We start from the raw sequence: 15,978 nt of genomic DNA on the forward strand, positions 1-15,978 counted from the left end.
TGGGAAGTCAGCCCCTTATGCAACAGCAAGACAACTGTCGATGCCTACAGTTGTGTAGAAAGGACCCACATATTCAGTAAGTTATTGGAGGCTGTGTAATCAAACTTAGGACAGGGCAGGCTTAATCCTTTCCACTCTGCTCCCACCAACCAAGAAGGGGTGAGTGTGGGGAAAAAGATGCAACCAGCCAACCATTCTTTATGTCTCAACAGAGACGGCCCTGAAGGCCTGGCTAGCCTCCAACAGTCCACTGGTGCAGAACAGAGTGGGCTAATCCTCTGTGCTGGGCCTGTTCATACTTCTGAACCGCTTCTTTGGCTGACAGTGATCACATAGCTGTTTACTGGAAACAAGCAGAAACTAGTTTTTATTTAATTTTTTTCTTGAACAGCTTCCCCCACTAAGTAGCTCTTAGAATAGTAGGAACGTTAGTACAGAGATGGCTAGACCATGTTTATCTTAGGTCACTTCCAGATGGTCCAGCTGTGAAACATCCATTGTTCTCTGATACCTGAATGGGGAAAATGTGACTAGCTGCCTCCTACTGTCATACCTTTCTGGACATGGCCTGAAACTAAGGTGGAGAGCTGCCCTTCATTCAGGTGAGGACTTTGCACTAGCGTCCATGACTGAGTTTCATTGAGTTGATGATCTTATCTGTAAGGCTAGGCTTCACAGGCCAGACTTTCCCCCAAACTTTCCAGGGGATAAAAATTACAATCATATTTTCTTTTGTCCACTGGGAAAAGGAATACTCAGGACATCTGAAATAGCTCTTGAAAACTTTAAGTATGATAGCAGTGGGGGGAAGGGCCATGAGGATTACAAGATAAAGTTGAAGAAACATCTCAAAAAGTTAACAGAAGCAAAACAAAGTGTGGAAGGGTATCTAACATCTGAACAGCAGTAGTTCCATAAAAAGATTAAAACAAAAAAACAATCCCTACAAACCCAAGGTAGTACGGAGGCATTCAAAATAAGCTGCAGAGATGATTCAGTGGTTAAGAGCTCTTGCAAGACCTTGGTTCAATTCCTAGCACCCAGATAAAGGCTCAAACTATCTTTGATTTCAGTTCCAGAAAATTCAAGGCCCTCATCTGACCTCTGCACATATATGGTGTATATACATACATGCAGGAAAAACATTCATACACATTTGTACAGCATTTCCCAGGACCAAAGAATACTGAGCTTTTGGAAGGGTTCAGAGGAGCAAATAGAGAAAAATTCTCATCAATACCACCCCCATTGACTGCTTGAGTTCCCAGAACTACAGGAGAGAAAAAGAACCTCACCACACACAAATGGCCATTAAAGCACAAACAATACCCTGGGCAGCCCAAATGAAAATGCTGTCTAGATGTGCACTGCTGCATTTACAAGCTTGGTAATTTTGCCTCACCTTATTTCTAAGAAACCTAAGATGCTCAGCACCCAAATGACAGAAATAAAGAGGGGTCATACAGGACACAGACACCTAGAAATCCAAGCTAAGAGATAAAAGGGGAACCACAGGATACAGCTATGTGGGGAGCAAGCCAATCCAGACTGGGGCAGGGGCTACGAATCCAGCTCCGCTTCCGTCACTTCACGAGCCTTTGGCCATTCTCCTTTTCTCCAACTGTGTCTAAGTAACGTTTTTTTTTTTCATATATGATTGAAATATATTTCCATTTAAAAATTGAATGAAAAATATCAGAGTTCTATATGAATATATAAATAACATACAAGGCTATGTTTAGCAGGCATATAATAATATGCTCATTATAATTAAATGTGTTTGAGGAGTTATGGCAATTTTTTTCCAGTACTGAGAACCAAACCCAAGGCCTTGTGCATGCTGGCTGAGTACTCTACCGCAGAATTACACCAAAGCTTGAAGAATGTTTACTGAGAGCTATAAATCAGTTAGAAGGTCATTAACCAACGACAAGGACTTCTTCAAGAAAATCCTTGCAGTAGATCTATCCTTACACAGTGGAGAATGCCACAGACTTAGAGCATGCCCACTGTCAACACCCAGCTTAGTGCCCTGCCCCATCTACTCTAGGCATTCGTCTTCGCTGCAGTGCTCTGGGCCCTCTGGACAACTGAGAGCGCCTGGCTTTGTATGAGGATGCCATTCCTGGGAAAACTACACAATAATAGAGATGACAAAACACTATCATTGTTTAATTTTAAAGAATTCTAACAACCTAGAAAGCACTGGTAATATCATAGGCCTATCAAATTCTTTACTATCTATGTAACATATCAAAGCTCTTTCCTGAGGAAGGCATGGGAAGACTGGGATGTTACATGCTCAACTGTCTGGGATATGCAATGGAGACATCATTTTACCCTTGTATTTCTCCTAGACTACTTTTGTTAAAGAACTGCTAACATCTTAGCAATGATTAACCTTCAGTTAGTATAGTAGGTATGACCTGGCATATCTGTGTCTACTACTTGTGGGGTGGCTAAACGTTCTATTTCACTACCATTTTACCTGTATTAGCGATCCATTCTGAGTCTGTTTATGAACTCATGACTAGTCACCGTTTGGTCTAGGGGAAATTCTCTGGTTGCCAATGTTACCTTGGCATACTAATCAAGCTCCAGGTGAGCTCTAGAGATACACAGTGCTCTTCAAAGTATGAAAACAAACTTAAGACAGAGGTAACTGTGAAAGCCATTCAAGTACTTGTTTTGTTTGTTTGTTTGGTTCTGAGACTGCTATGTAGCTCAGGCTGCTCTTAGAGATACATCTGGTCCTGCCTACTGAGCGCTGGGATCGAAGGTGTGTGGCACTACACCCAGCTTTCAAACCTAACTTTCTCTACTAGTTTGGTCACCTGGGGGATTAGTCACCAGAGATCAGACCAGTGGGGAAACAACCTGCTCAGAGCACATGGAGGTAAGTCTCTTCTTGTGAACCCAAAGGAACAAAATGACTGGTGGTGTCACATGGCTAGCACTTAAGCAAAATGCCCAATGCTCTCCACAGTAAGCTGGAGAAAAGGTAGTCTTCACTCTTTAGGAGTCACAAGCTCACTCTACAAGTATGAAAATGGTATGGAGAAAAAGCACCATGGTTTGATTTTTAATAGTTTTCCCCACACTATAACAATCTGTTATGATCACACCACAGAAAATTCAGCCCTCCGAAAGTCATGCAGAAAAATTAGATAACAGGTAAGAACATATACATTGAAAGTAGGCACAATATTTATAACAAAAATTTGCCTAAAATATGTAAAATTTCACTATGAAATGTCTTGATTTGTGATTTAGTATTTATACTAATCCGATTCAGCTGCCTGAATCTCTATTTTAGAATATCTATTTTTTTAAAAAAATCTATTTCTACTCTAGAAATCAGTACCTGTATATCATCATATAAGCTATTCTGCCTTTCTTCAAGTTTTTTGGACTACATGATTAAAACCTGGATTTCTGACATGATACAAGCCTATGGTTATCAACAGCAGCAGGGTTGGGAGGATCTTCACAGCTTGACTATGAATTCCTCACTCACATTATTCTTAGAATTGAACAAAATATACAGAACACCTTAGCTTTCCTTAGTTGTCATCCTGGAAACTGGCTCTGAACGTGGTCACTGTGCCCTTCTGTATTTACACAGACATGCTGACTTTGCAATCTATGCTTTGCAAGAGAGCAGGTAATTCTAACACAGAGGAAACCATATAGTGAGGCATGGGGGCCGATGTCAGTGGCACTCCTCCACTCTTGTTTATCCAGACCGTGGCTTTCAGTCCTGCATTCAGGCCTCCTTGTATATCGGTTTCTAGTGTGTCACCGACCATCACACAGTCCCCTGGCTGCACTCCAAGAAGATCACAGCAGTGATAAAATATGGAAGGTGCTGGTTTCTCTTCCTTCTGTTCTCCTCCTACAACAATGGCATCAAAGTAAGACTGGCAGGCACAAGCCTCGATCTTTTCCCTCTGTGTCTGTCTGTCACCGTTTGTTAACAAGAGTAGGCGGACCTCTTTACGAAGTTCAGTGAGCATGGCTTTGACATCTTCTTCTAGGGTCATGTGCTGTAAGCGTGTAGATTTCCACAGGAAATAACATTCCTCAGCCAATTTCCTGTTGTCGGCACCACCTTTGGTCTCCTGGATTGCTTCTTCCCAGTGGGAAGTCCTCACATCTGTAATGCATGTACTATAGGGATGAAAGCACTCCTTGCTCAGTTTAACTTGAACTTTATCACAGATGACTTCAGCCTCTTCTTTGTAGTGGTATTTTGATTGTAAGAGCTTTATTACCTAGGCAGAGAAAAATAACTTCGTCAGCATACCTTGTCTTTAACAGTCACGTCGTGAGGAGTGACTTCTTCCCATTAACACACCATCTCTAGAGAGATTTGGACAAATTAAAGACTCTATAACCCCAAAGGCAATCAAAAATGCATATATCATCCATCTGCTCCACCCACCTTGCTCCCTGTGTCTCTGTCCCCAGCATCTAGTCTAAAATGATTCTTCACACAAACCCCTAAACAAGCCTTTATTTGTTTGGTAGCCTACATGTTTCATACTGATTATGAAGAACTGAAAATAAGAATTTCACTTAAATCTAGGGAAACATTTTAGTACTTTCTGAAAAGCATTATCATACACACACATATACATATACAGACACACACAGACACATAGGGCGGGGGATATGAATGTATGTGTACCAGGAACAGCCAAGGGCCTACATTAGGTATTAGGTATGCTCTACACCAGAGCTACATTCCCAGCTCTATTATACTACATGGCTACCTATTTGGTCTATTTCTTAACATTTACCAAGGATTGGAATGTGGCTAGCTTAATGGTTAAATTAGTACTTCTCTTCTTAACATCTGTTACAGCTCTATATTTTCCCTTTCAAGACAAGGCAGTAAGATCAGCACTGTTAAAATTTTTCCTGGGTTGAAATATGAATCCATACTAGCCTACTTCCACAGCGGACATGCTGGTCTGACAGTGTGTACTGATTTCTGGGGCATCACTGCATAGGAAAAAGGACACAGATGGGAAACCATTATTAATTGATGCTGGGTTAGGTGCTGTTGACAGTTAAATAGACGAGAACTATGGAAGTAAAATTGAACTCATTCTTAAGAGTAGTTGAATAGGCTTGGCAGAGAAGTCATACCTAAAACAAGAGCTGACAAGTAAATAATGTGGATGTGGGGGATTAACTTACTCTACACAGAAGCAATGAGCATAGAATTCTGACCCAAAAAAGGTAAAGTGAGTTGAGCCAAAATGGAAGGCATCGGGAGGCAAGGATGTGTTGGAGGGACCTTGAACAGATGCTGCCAAAAATCCCTTCTGACCATTTTCCCACATATGCCCAATATTTCATACTCTAAGTTTGTATTTCCACACTTGCAAGCTTGTCCACAGATGCATCCATGCATGCGGACTGGGGTTCAAGTGTTGTCGAGGGAATACCATTCAACCCACAAGAGAAGAAACTACACACAAACATCAGACCTTCACTGCTCTTAACAACTGAAGCATGTTCTGCAGTATCACCCAGGACTGGCCACGTGGTGCCAACAGTCCTTGTTCCTTTGTATTCACAAGAAGAGAATTACCTCCGTGTGCTCTGAGCAGGCCAATTTCCTCACTGGCCTGATCTCTGGTGACTAATCCCCCAGGTGAACAACCCATCCCTATTCTGATCTCCCACACCCTTCCTAGGATCCCTTCCTAATGAACTACCTATACTGAAGGATGTACTTCTAGGGTCTCCCATACCAACCAAGTCAAATATTGATCTTCAGACATGAGTGCACGGTATTGTGCTATCAGGGCTGGGAGTGCTGCTCAGTGATGGCTCACACGCATAAGGCTCTTTTCCTGTGCTACCATCAACAACCATGTCTGCTGAACAAAGCAATCCAATGCACAAAAATGACACAGGGAAAAAGTAGCATACTGTTCACTCCAAAACTGAAAAGGAGAAAGGTATTAATAAGACATAGACTCTTTTCTTAAGAGTATAAGAGGAACTGAACCAGTCCCACAGCTCCCTGCACCCAAATCCTGTTGGGGAGAGAGCTGAACTCCCAGAAACGTGGACAGTCCTGCAATCTCAGGGGAGACCCCCACTTCTGCTCACATTCCTCGCCCAATAGGAACCTGCCTGGTTCCCTCTGGACACAGGAACCAAGGAAAAGTCTGGGACAGGATCCTTTCGGCTTTTGCCTGCACCTGGAGCTGACCCTGTGACATTGCTGTCTGTACCCAGGTCCTGCTGTGAGAAAGCCAGCCTCCAAGAATGCTGGCACACAGGCATACAGGAGGGTCAAGCCACTGTCAGAGACAGCAAGACCAGCTAACACCAGAGACAACCTGATGGTGAGAGGCAAGCGCAGGAACCTAACCAACAGAAACCAAGACTACTTGGCATCCTCAGAGCCCAGTTCTCCCACCAAAGTAAATATTAGATATCACAACACACCAGAAAAGCAAGATTTGGATTTAAAATCACATCTCATGATGATGATAGAGGAGTTTAAGATGACAAATAATTTCTTTAAAGAAATACAGGACAACACAAGTAAACAAATAGAAGCCCTTAAAGAGGAAACACAAAAATCCCTTAAAGAATTACAGGAAAACACAACCAAATAGGTGAAGGAATTGAACAAAACCGTACAGGATTTTAAAATGGAAATAGAAACAATAAAGAATGCACAAAGGGAGACAACCCTGGAGATAGAAAACCTAGGGAAGAGATCAGGAGTCATAGATGTAAGAAGCATCACCAACAGAATAGAAGAGATAGAAGAGAGAATCTCAGGGGCAGAAGATAGCAAAGAAGACATGGAAACAAACTTCAAAGATAATGTAAAACACAAAAAGCTCCTAGCCCAAAACATCTAGGAAATCCAGGACACAATGAGAAGATCAAAGCTAAGGATAATGGGTATAAAGAAAGTGAAGACTCCCAAATTAAAGGGCCAGTAAATATTCTCAACAAAATTATAGAAGAAAACTTCCCTAACCTAAAGAAAAAGATGCCCATAAATATAAAAGAAGCCTACAGAACTCCAAATAGATTGGACCAGAAGAGAAATTCCTCCCATCACATAACAGTCAAAACACCAAATGCACAAAACAAAAAAAGAATATTAAAAGCAGGGGTTGGGGATTTAGCTCAGTGGTAAAGCGCTTGCCTAGCAAGCGCAAGGCCCTGGGTTCGGTCCTCAGCTCCGGAAAAAAAACAAAAAACAAAAAACAAAAAACCCAAAAACCAAAACAACAACAACAAGAAAACACAAGGTAAGAATATTAAAAGCAGTAAGGGGAAAAGGTAAAGTAACATATAAAGGTAGACCTATCAGAATTACACATCAGAGCCATACACACATAATTCCACCTCTAACAACAAAAAAGAACAGGAAACAACAATCACTATTCCTTAATATCTGTTAACATCAGTGGACTCAATTCTCCAATAAAAAGACATAGATTAACAGACTGGATACGAAAAGAAGACTCAGCATTTTGCTGCATAGAGGAAACACACCTCAGTGACAAAGACAACCATTACTTCATAGTAAAAGGCTAGAAAAAGTTTTCTAAGCAAAGCATCCCAAGAAACCACCTGGAGTAGCCATTCTAATATCCAATAAAATCGACTTTCAACCAAAAGTTATCAAAAGAGTTAAGGAAGGACTCTTCATGTTCATCAGAGGAAAAATCCACCAAGATGAATTCTCAATCCTAAATATCTAAGCTCTAAATGGAAGAGAAACTACATTCATAAAAGAAACCTTACTAAATCTCAAACCAAACACATTGTACCTCACACAATAATAGTGGGAGACTTCAACAGTCCACTGTCATCAATGGACAGATGATGGAAACAAAGACTAAACAGAGACACAGAAAAACTAACAGAAATTATGAACCAAATGTATTTAACTGATATCTATACAATATTTCATTTTCATTATAAAACAAAAGAATATACTTTCTTCTTAGCACATCATGGTACCTTCTCCAAAACTGACCATATAGTCAGTCACAAAACAGGCCTTAAAAGACACAAGAAGATAGAAATAATCCCATGCATCCTATCAGATCACCATGGACTAAGGCTGGTCTTCAGTAACAACAAAAATGACAGAAAGCACACATACACATGGAAGCTGAATAATGCTCTACTCAATGATAACTTGGTCAAGGAAGAAATAAAGGAAGAAATTAAAGACTTTTAGAATTTAATGAAAATGAAGGCACAACATACTCAAACTTATGGGAGACAATGAAAATAGGGCTAAGATGAAAACTCATAGCTTTGAGGACCTCCAGAAAGAAACTGGAGAGAGCATACACTAACGGCTTGACAGCACACGTAAACGTTCTAGAACAAAAAGAAGCAAATACACCCAAGAGGAGTAGAAGTCAGGAAATAATCAAACTCAGGGCTGAAATCAAACAAGTAAAAGCAAAAAGAACTATACAAAGAATCAACAAAACCGGGAGCTGGTTCTTTGAGAAAATCAACAAGATAGATAAACCCTTAGCTAGACTAACCAGAGGGCACAGAGAGTGTATTCAAATTTAAAAAAATCAGAGGCATAACAACAGAAACTGAGGAAATTCAAAACATCATCAGATCCTACTACAAAAGCCTATATTCAATAAAACTGGAAAATCTGGAGGAAATGGACAATTTTCTAGACAGACACCAGGTACCAATATGAAATCAGGATCAGATAAACCATCTAAACAGTCTCATAACTCCTAAAAAATTAGAAGCAGTTATTAAAAGTCTCCCAACCAAAAAAAGCCCAGGACCAGATGGGTTTAGTGCACAATTTTATCAGACCTTTATAGAAGACCAATACTGTCCAAACTATTCCATAAAGTAGAAGCAGAAGGAGCACTATCCAATTCCTTCTCTGAAGCCACAATTACTCTTATACCTAAACCACACAAAGACCCATCATAGAAAGAGAACTTCAAACCAATTTCCCTTATGAATATTGATGCAAAATTACTCAATAAAATTCTTGCAAACCGAATCCAAGAATACATCAAAATAGTCATCCATCATGATCAAGTAGGCTTCATCCCAGGCATGCAGGGATGGTTTAATATACGGAAAACCATCAACGTGATCCATTATATAAACAAACTCAAAGAAAAAAACCACATGATCATTTCATTAGGTGCTGAGAAAGCATTTGAGAAAATTCAACACCCCTTCATGATAAAAGTCCTGGAAAGATCAGGAATTCAAGGCCCAAACCTAAACATAGTAAAAGCAATAAACAGCAAACCAGTAGCTAACGTTGAACTAAATAGAGAGACTCTTGAAGCAATCCCACTAAAATCAGGGACTAGACAAGGCTGCCCACTTTCTCCCTACTTATTCAGTATAGTACTTGAAGTCCTAGCCAGAGAAATCAGACAACAAAAGGAAGTCAAAGGGATATAGATTGGAAAGAAAGAACTCAAAATATCACTATTTGCAGATGATATGATAGTATATTTAAGTGATCCCAAAAGTTCCACCAGAGAACTACTAAAGCTGATAAACACCTTCAGCAAAGTGGCTGGGTATAAAATTAACTCAAACAAATCAGATGCCTTCCTCTACTTAAAGGATAAACAGGGTGAGAAAGAAATTAGGGAAATGACTCCCTTCACAATAGTCCCAAATAATATAAAACATCTCGATGTGACTCTAACCAAGCAAGTGAAAGATCTGTATGATAAGAACTTCAAGTCTCTGAAGAAAGAAATTGAAGAAGATCTCAGAAAATGGAGAGACCTCCCATGGTCATGGATTGGCAGGATTAATATAGTAAAGATGGCCATTTTACCAAAAGCAATCTACAGATTCAATGCAATCCCCATCAAAATTCCAACTCAATTCTTCATAGAGTTAGAAAGAGCAATTAGCTAATTCTCTTGGAATAACAAAAAACCCAGGATAGCGAAAACTCTACTCAATAATAAAAGAACTTCTGGTGGAATCACTATCCCTGACCTCAAGCTGTATTACAGAGCAAAAGTCATAAAAACTGTATTGTATTTGTACAGAGACAGGAAGGTAGATCAATGGAATAGGATTGAAGACCCAGAAATAAACTCACACACCTATGGTCACTTGATCTTTGACAAAGGAGCTAAAACCATCCAGTGGAAAAAAGACAGCATTTTCAACAAATGGTGTTGGTTCAACTGGAGGTCAGCATGTAGAAAAATGCCAAATTGATCCATTCTTATTGCCCTGTAGAAAGCTCAAGTCTATGTGGGTCTAGGACCTCCAATAAAACTAGATACAGTCAAACTAATAGAAGAAAAAATGGGGAAGACCCTCCAACACATGGGCACTGGGGAAAATTTCCTGAACAAAAAACCAATGGCTTATGTTCTAAGATCAAGTATCGACAAATGGGACTTCATAAAATTTCTGTAAGGCAAAGGTCACTGTTATTAGGACAAAATGGCAACCAAAAGATTGGGAAAAGATCTTTACCAACCCTATATCTGATAGAGGGCTAATATCTAATTATACAAAGAAGTCAAGAAGTTAGACTCCAGAGAATCAAATAACCCTATTAAAAATGGGGTTCAGAGCTAAACAAAGTATTCTGAGCTGAGGAATATCGGATGGCTGTGAAGCACCTAAAGAAATGTTCAACATCCTTAGTCATCAGAGAAATGCAAATCAAAACAACCCTGAGATTCCACCTCACACCAGTGAGAACAGCTAAGATCAAAAACTCAAGTGGCAACAGATGCTGGTGAGGATGTGGAGAAAGAGGAACACTCCTCCATTGTTGGTGGGATTGCACACTGGTACAACCACTCTGGAAATCAGTCTAGAGGTTCCTCAGAAAATTGGACATAGTGCTACCTGAGGACCCAGCTATACCACTCCTGGGCATATACCTAAAAGATGTTCCAACATATAACAAGGACATACGCTCCACTGTGTTCATAGGAGTTTTATTTATAATTATTTATAGCCAGAAACTTGAAAGATCCCAGATGCCTTTAACGGAGGAACACAGATAATATGGTACAATTACACAATGGAATGCTACTCAGTTATTAAAGACAATGACTACCTGAAATTCTTAGGCAAATGGATGGAACTAGAAAATATCCTGAGTGAGGTAACCCAATCACAAAAAAAAAAAAAAAAAAAGTGGTATGCATTCACTGATAAGCAGATAGTAGCCCAAAAGCTCGGATTACCGAATAATACAATCCACAGACCACATGAAGCTCAAGAAGAAGGATGACCAAACTGCTGATGCTTCAGTCCTTTTAGGAGCAGGAACAAAAATATTAATAGGAGGAAATACGAAGACAAAGTTTGGAGCAGAGACTGAAGGAAAAAACATCCAGGGACTAACTCACTTGGGGATTCAGCCAATACACATACAGCCACCAATCCTAGACAATATTATTGATCCCAAGACGTGCATGCTGACAGGAGCCTGATAAGAGTTGTCTCCTGACAGGCTCTAAGAGAGCATGACAAGTACAGAGGTGGATCCTTGCAGTCAACCATTGAACTGAGAACAGAGTCCCCATTGGAGGAGTAGAGAAAGGATTGCAGGAGCTGAAGGGGTTTGCAACCCCATAAGAACAACCAACCTGAGCTCCCAGGGACTAAATCACCATCCAAAGAGTACACCTGGATAGACCCATGTCTCCAGCTGTATATGTAGCAGAGGATGGCCTTGTTGGGCACCAATGGGAGGAGAAGCCCTGGTCCTGCCAAGGCTCAACCCCCCAGTTTAAGTGAATGTCAGGGCAGGGAGGCAGAAAGGGGTAGGTGTATGTGTGGGGGAACACACTCATAGAAAAAGGGGAAGGGGGGGGTTATGGATGGGAAACTGGGAAAGGGGATAACATTTAAAATGTAAATAAAAAAATATCCAGTAAAAGAAAAAGAGAAGTTATTTTCTGAATACCTGTTATTTGGATGTGAAGGGGCTAAATTCATACACACACACACACACACACACACACACACACACACACACACACACAGAGAGAGAGAGAGAGAGAGAGAGAGAGAGAGAGAGATTGAGAGATTGCGAAACAGCTCAGAAATTTAAATGACTTTTGTTATTTTAAGATTTATTTTCATGAATCTTTATGCATGCATGTCTCCCACATGTGTGGGGCTGTCCACGGAGGCTAGATTCCCTGCAGCTGGAGTTACAGGTGGTTGTGAGCCATCAAACATGGGTGCTGGGATGTGAACTCAGGCCTTCTAGAAGAGCAGCAAGTGTTAACCCCTGAGCCATCTCTATGGCCAACTCCACCTGTTTTTTTTTTGTTTTTTTTTTTGTTTGTTTTTCTTTTAAAAAAATGTTTTACAGACAGGATCTTATACAGACTAGGCTGGTTTCAAACTCTCTTTGTAGCTGAGGGATGACTTTGAATTTGATTCTTTTGCTTCTACCTCACAAATGTTGGGATTACCAGCATATACCACCTTGGTTACTTTTGTGATTCTGGGGGCTTGGACCAGAGATTTGTGGAAATAGCAAGCAGTCTCCCAAATGAACTACGTTTTCAGCATCCTTGGTTATTCCTAGTTAAGTCGACTATCACTCACCAATGCCACATGGGATGAACCTACCTTAAAAATGAAATACATTCCCCATATACTTTTTCTGACACACCCACAAAGGCATTTATCATGTTTATAGTTATTTCTATTAGACATTTAATTTACAAATGATTTTTTAAAGAAAATCTACTCAATGAGGAACTGTACATTCATGCCTTTTCCTTATGACTATGAAAGCACACTGTGGTAGTCTGAATAAGAATGACCCCAACAGGCTTATATATGAATGTTTGATTTCTAGTTAGTGGACAACAAGGCATAGTGTTTCCATAGTGTTACTATTGGAAAATGTATGTCATCGGGGGTGGGCTTTTGAGTTTTCAAAAGTTAGGCCCGGTCTTGCTATCTCTGTCTCTAACTTGCAAGTCAGATGTGAGCTCTTAGCTCCAGCAGCATGCACACCTGCCACCATACTCCTTCCCAGGCCGATCACAGACCTACCTTCTGAAACTGCAAACAAGCCCTAAATTACATGCTTTCTCTTATAAGCTGCTTTGTCACAGCAAGAGAGCAGTAAGAAAGTCATATGCCTGAAAAGAATGGAAAAACCTTCCCCTAATGGTTTAGAAAGTAAAATCGATACACTCCTTCCCCAAGGCAAAGGCCAGACATCTTCCTAGTCCCTCAGAAATCATTCAGAATGGCTTAGGACAGCTGGCATATTACTTTGGGATAGGTCAAAATTTATAAGGAATGTTGTATCCTTACAAGATGAAGTAGTCACAACATTTACTTTTGCTAATTTCATAGCCCATGTGTAATTAAAGGAGGTGGTAAGGAACCAAGACTGGAGATACGAACTCTTACCCACCATCCACTATCCATTCAGCACTTACCACGTGTCAGACAAAGCTAGTTCAGATAGCACATTCCCTTTCAGGAAGGATTCTGCTGTAGGCATGAGTTGCAGAAATGAATAATAACATCCTCTGACAGGTGCAGTGGGAGATAAAGGAAGAAAAAAATAAGGTGCAAAATACAGGGTCAACACCACGGAGAAATACTGTGCAGTGATGATGTTTCTTTGAGGTTAAGAGTCTTGGTTTGTTGATTAGACTGACTTCAAATTCCGGAGCTCAGGGGATATTCTTGCCCTGTCTCCCAAGTAAATCTTCTGGGTTTTATTTTGTTTGTTTGTTTGTTTTTCTTTTTCTTTTTTTTTTTTTTTTGGCGCTAGGGACCGAACCCAGGGCCTTGTGCTTGCTGGGCAAGCCCTCTACCACTGAGCTAAATCCCCAACCCCGTAAATCTTCTGTTTTAAAAAATAAAACCCGAAACTCACCGTGGCAGGGATGTGAAGGATGAATTGGATGTGGTCAGCCTGGAGACAAGACCAAAGCAGAAATCTACATAGGATGTGACTTTCTGTAATTAAGGGGAGAGTAAGGGAGACTGGGAGACAAGAGTCAATGGGGACTTAGGTCACTGAATGTGCACTGGGTGCTACAATCTTCCCATGCATGGCATTAAAGCTACCTGACAGTGTTATGCAGACTAATACTCAAATGTATAAGGATTTGAGGCTAGGCGTAGGGGAGGGGGGCTGCTGAGGCAATGAGTATTGGGAGAACTGTGATTCAAACTAAATGTGAGGTTTAACAGGCCTATTTAACAAGAACCAGCCTAAAACAAAAACTAAGTTTCAAAACACTGGGCTTAGCTGGATAAGAACACATGTTACGTGTGCACTGTCTGCAGTTAGAGATAATGGCGGCAGGACATACAGAAGTAGGTACTTGTGAGGGTGTCAGAATGCAAGGGACAATCAGCAGTGTGGAAAGCTTCAGTTAAGACTGATTCCAGGTGTGGGGAGAAGTAGCTCAGTGGAGAACCTGTTTAGGATGGCAAGGAAGTAGGTTCAAACTTCAGAACTAAAAAACGCACGCGCACGCACACACACACGCGCGCGCACACACACACGCACACACACACCAATTCAAAATACCTAGTGTCGAAGCCACCTAACCACTTGGCAAGCCTATTGTAGTCTAGTGGCAGAGATAGAAGTCCCAATGGACTTGGAAATACACAGAAGAGAGACCTTATGGAGACAACGGGTGTAGATTTTCCTTAAAACATCACTGTGCAGAAAAACACAGTTCAAGAGAGGAGTAGTGTTAAATTTTTTTTAAAGTATAAGACCGACAGGAACAAACTGTGTGTACAATACGGTAAGAAATGTGAAAGGTTTAAGATTTGGATAAACAAAAACTACCTGATGAAGCACAGGACCCTTAGTATTGAAAAGGGCTGGGTTTTTTTGTAAGTGGGCTTTCCATATCTGTACTCCTTCGATTTCTCCTTGAAGCTGAAGGCAGAGGAAGGAAAGTAAGGGTGGGTAAGGGCTGGACTGGAGAAGGAAGAGGTCCGACAGCATCTGTAGCTATAGTTAGGAGGGTGCAGATCAGCAATGCCTTACTAAAAGAATGCCCCTTCAGCATTTTAATGTGTCGAGGGTCTCAGCACCAGAAAACCAGAAAGGCCACAGGGAGGCCTGCAGGGAAAAAATGCTATGATGTAGGTTAAGTCCAGGCCCGCCTCTCAGAGTTATGTAACTTCCTGGGCCAAAGCCTTATCTGAGCCTCTTCCCCCAAACCCACCGCAGCCCCATCCCTCGCGGGGCTTCAGCGAGAAGAAGGCGGGGAGGGGGGGTCTCGTCCCGCGCCGTCCGAGCCCGAGTGACCGCAGGTGGCGGCGACTCTGCAGTCGTGGCAGTTCAGAGTTCAGCACCCGGCCCCACGCGCGGGAATGAAACTCCACGGGCACGCGGCGGGAGATTGAGGGTGCGGAGCGGAGTGCTGGCCCGGCAGGGGAGGGCGACGGCGCGGGGACGTTACCTCCAACATGCCTCTCCTGCTCGCCCCGGCCGTGTCGATGAGTGTGTTGTCCAGGTCAAAGAAGACCGCGCGGACCCGACTCAGCCCCATAGCCTCGGCAACCCAAGGAGCGCGCGAGCTGCCTCCGCCGCTCCGCGCACGCGCAAGGCGGTCTGGAACACCTGGGCGGAGTCTCGGGGTCACCTGACTCTTCCAAAGCTCCGGGGTCTCAGCGGCAAGATCACGCGAGATTCGGACACTATAAATGTTAGAGAAGGCGCGAGTGCACGAGAGGAGTGTGAGCGTGTCATGGCTTCTTGCTGTTCGTTGCTGGATGCTTCCAAGTACAGTTCTTTCTGTTAACGGCTTTGTGGACCCCTTTGGCTGAAAAGAACATCCGAGCCGTATTCCAGACCCTTGGGTGGCCTGTCTTTCTGTGGTGACCGCACAGTCACCGTCAGGAGATGGAGCAGGAGTGTGTGCTCGCCAACCTCGGAACCCTGCTGCCCGGTGACTTTCTGTGCGTCTCTTCTCG

General features: G+C 41.9%; 1 protein-coding gene across 2 annotated transcripts; it reads right to left on the reverse strand.

The window, feature by feature from the left end:
- Positions 1-770: 770 nt before the first annotated feature.
- On the reverse strand, positions 771-15,596 carry Nanp (N-acetylneuraminic acid phosphatase). Of its 2 annotated transcripts, none has more exons than XM_032904405.1 (2): positions 15,465-15,596; positions 771-4,274 (listed from the first exon to the last, which is right to left on the reverse strand). In XM_032904405.1, exons 1-2 carry the CDS (start codon positions 15,552-15,554, stop codon positions 3,618-3,620), a joined length of 747 nt encoding a protein of 248 aa, XP_032760296.1. In that variant the 5' UTR covers positions 15,555-15,596; the 3' UTR covers positions 771-3,617. The 2 variants fall into 2 exon arrangements, with proteins under 2 accessions (XP_032760296.1, XP_032760295.1); XM_032904404.1 differs by lacking the exon at positions 15,465-15,596 and adding an exon at positions 14,843-15,243.
- Positions 15,597-15,978: the final 382 nt, after the last annotated feature.

Source organism: Rattus rattus, chromosome 5 (assembly GCF_011064425.1).
Source record: "Rattus rattus isolate New Zealand chromosome 5, Rrattus_CSIRO_v1, whole genome shotgun sequence".
Taxonomy (NCBI): domain Eukaryota; kingdom Metazoa; phylum Chordata; class Mammalia; order Rodentia; family Muridae; genus Rattus; species Rattus rattus.

Bases quoted from the DNA above. Each gene is read 5' to 3' on its own strand.
- Nanp (XM_032904404.1), bottom strand. From the start codon at position 15,004: ATGCTGTCGGACCTCTTCCTTCTCCAGTCCAGCCCTTACCCACCCTTA. The intron at 4,275-14,842 runs GTAGTTTTTGTT...TTCTCTGCCTAG, and splicing joins AGGGTCCTGTGCTTCATCAG to GTAATAAAGCTCTTACAATC.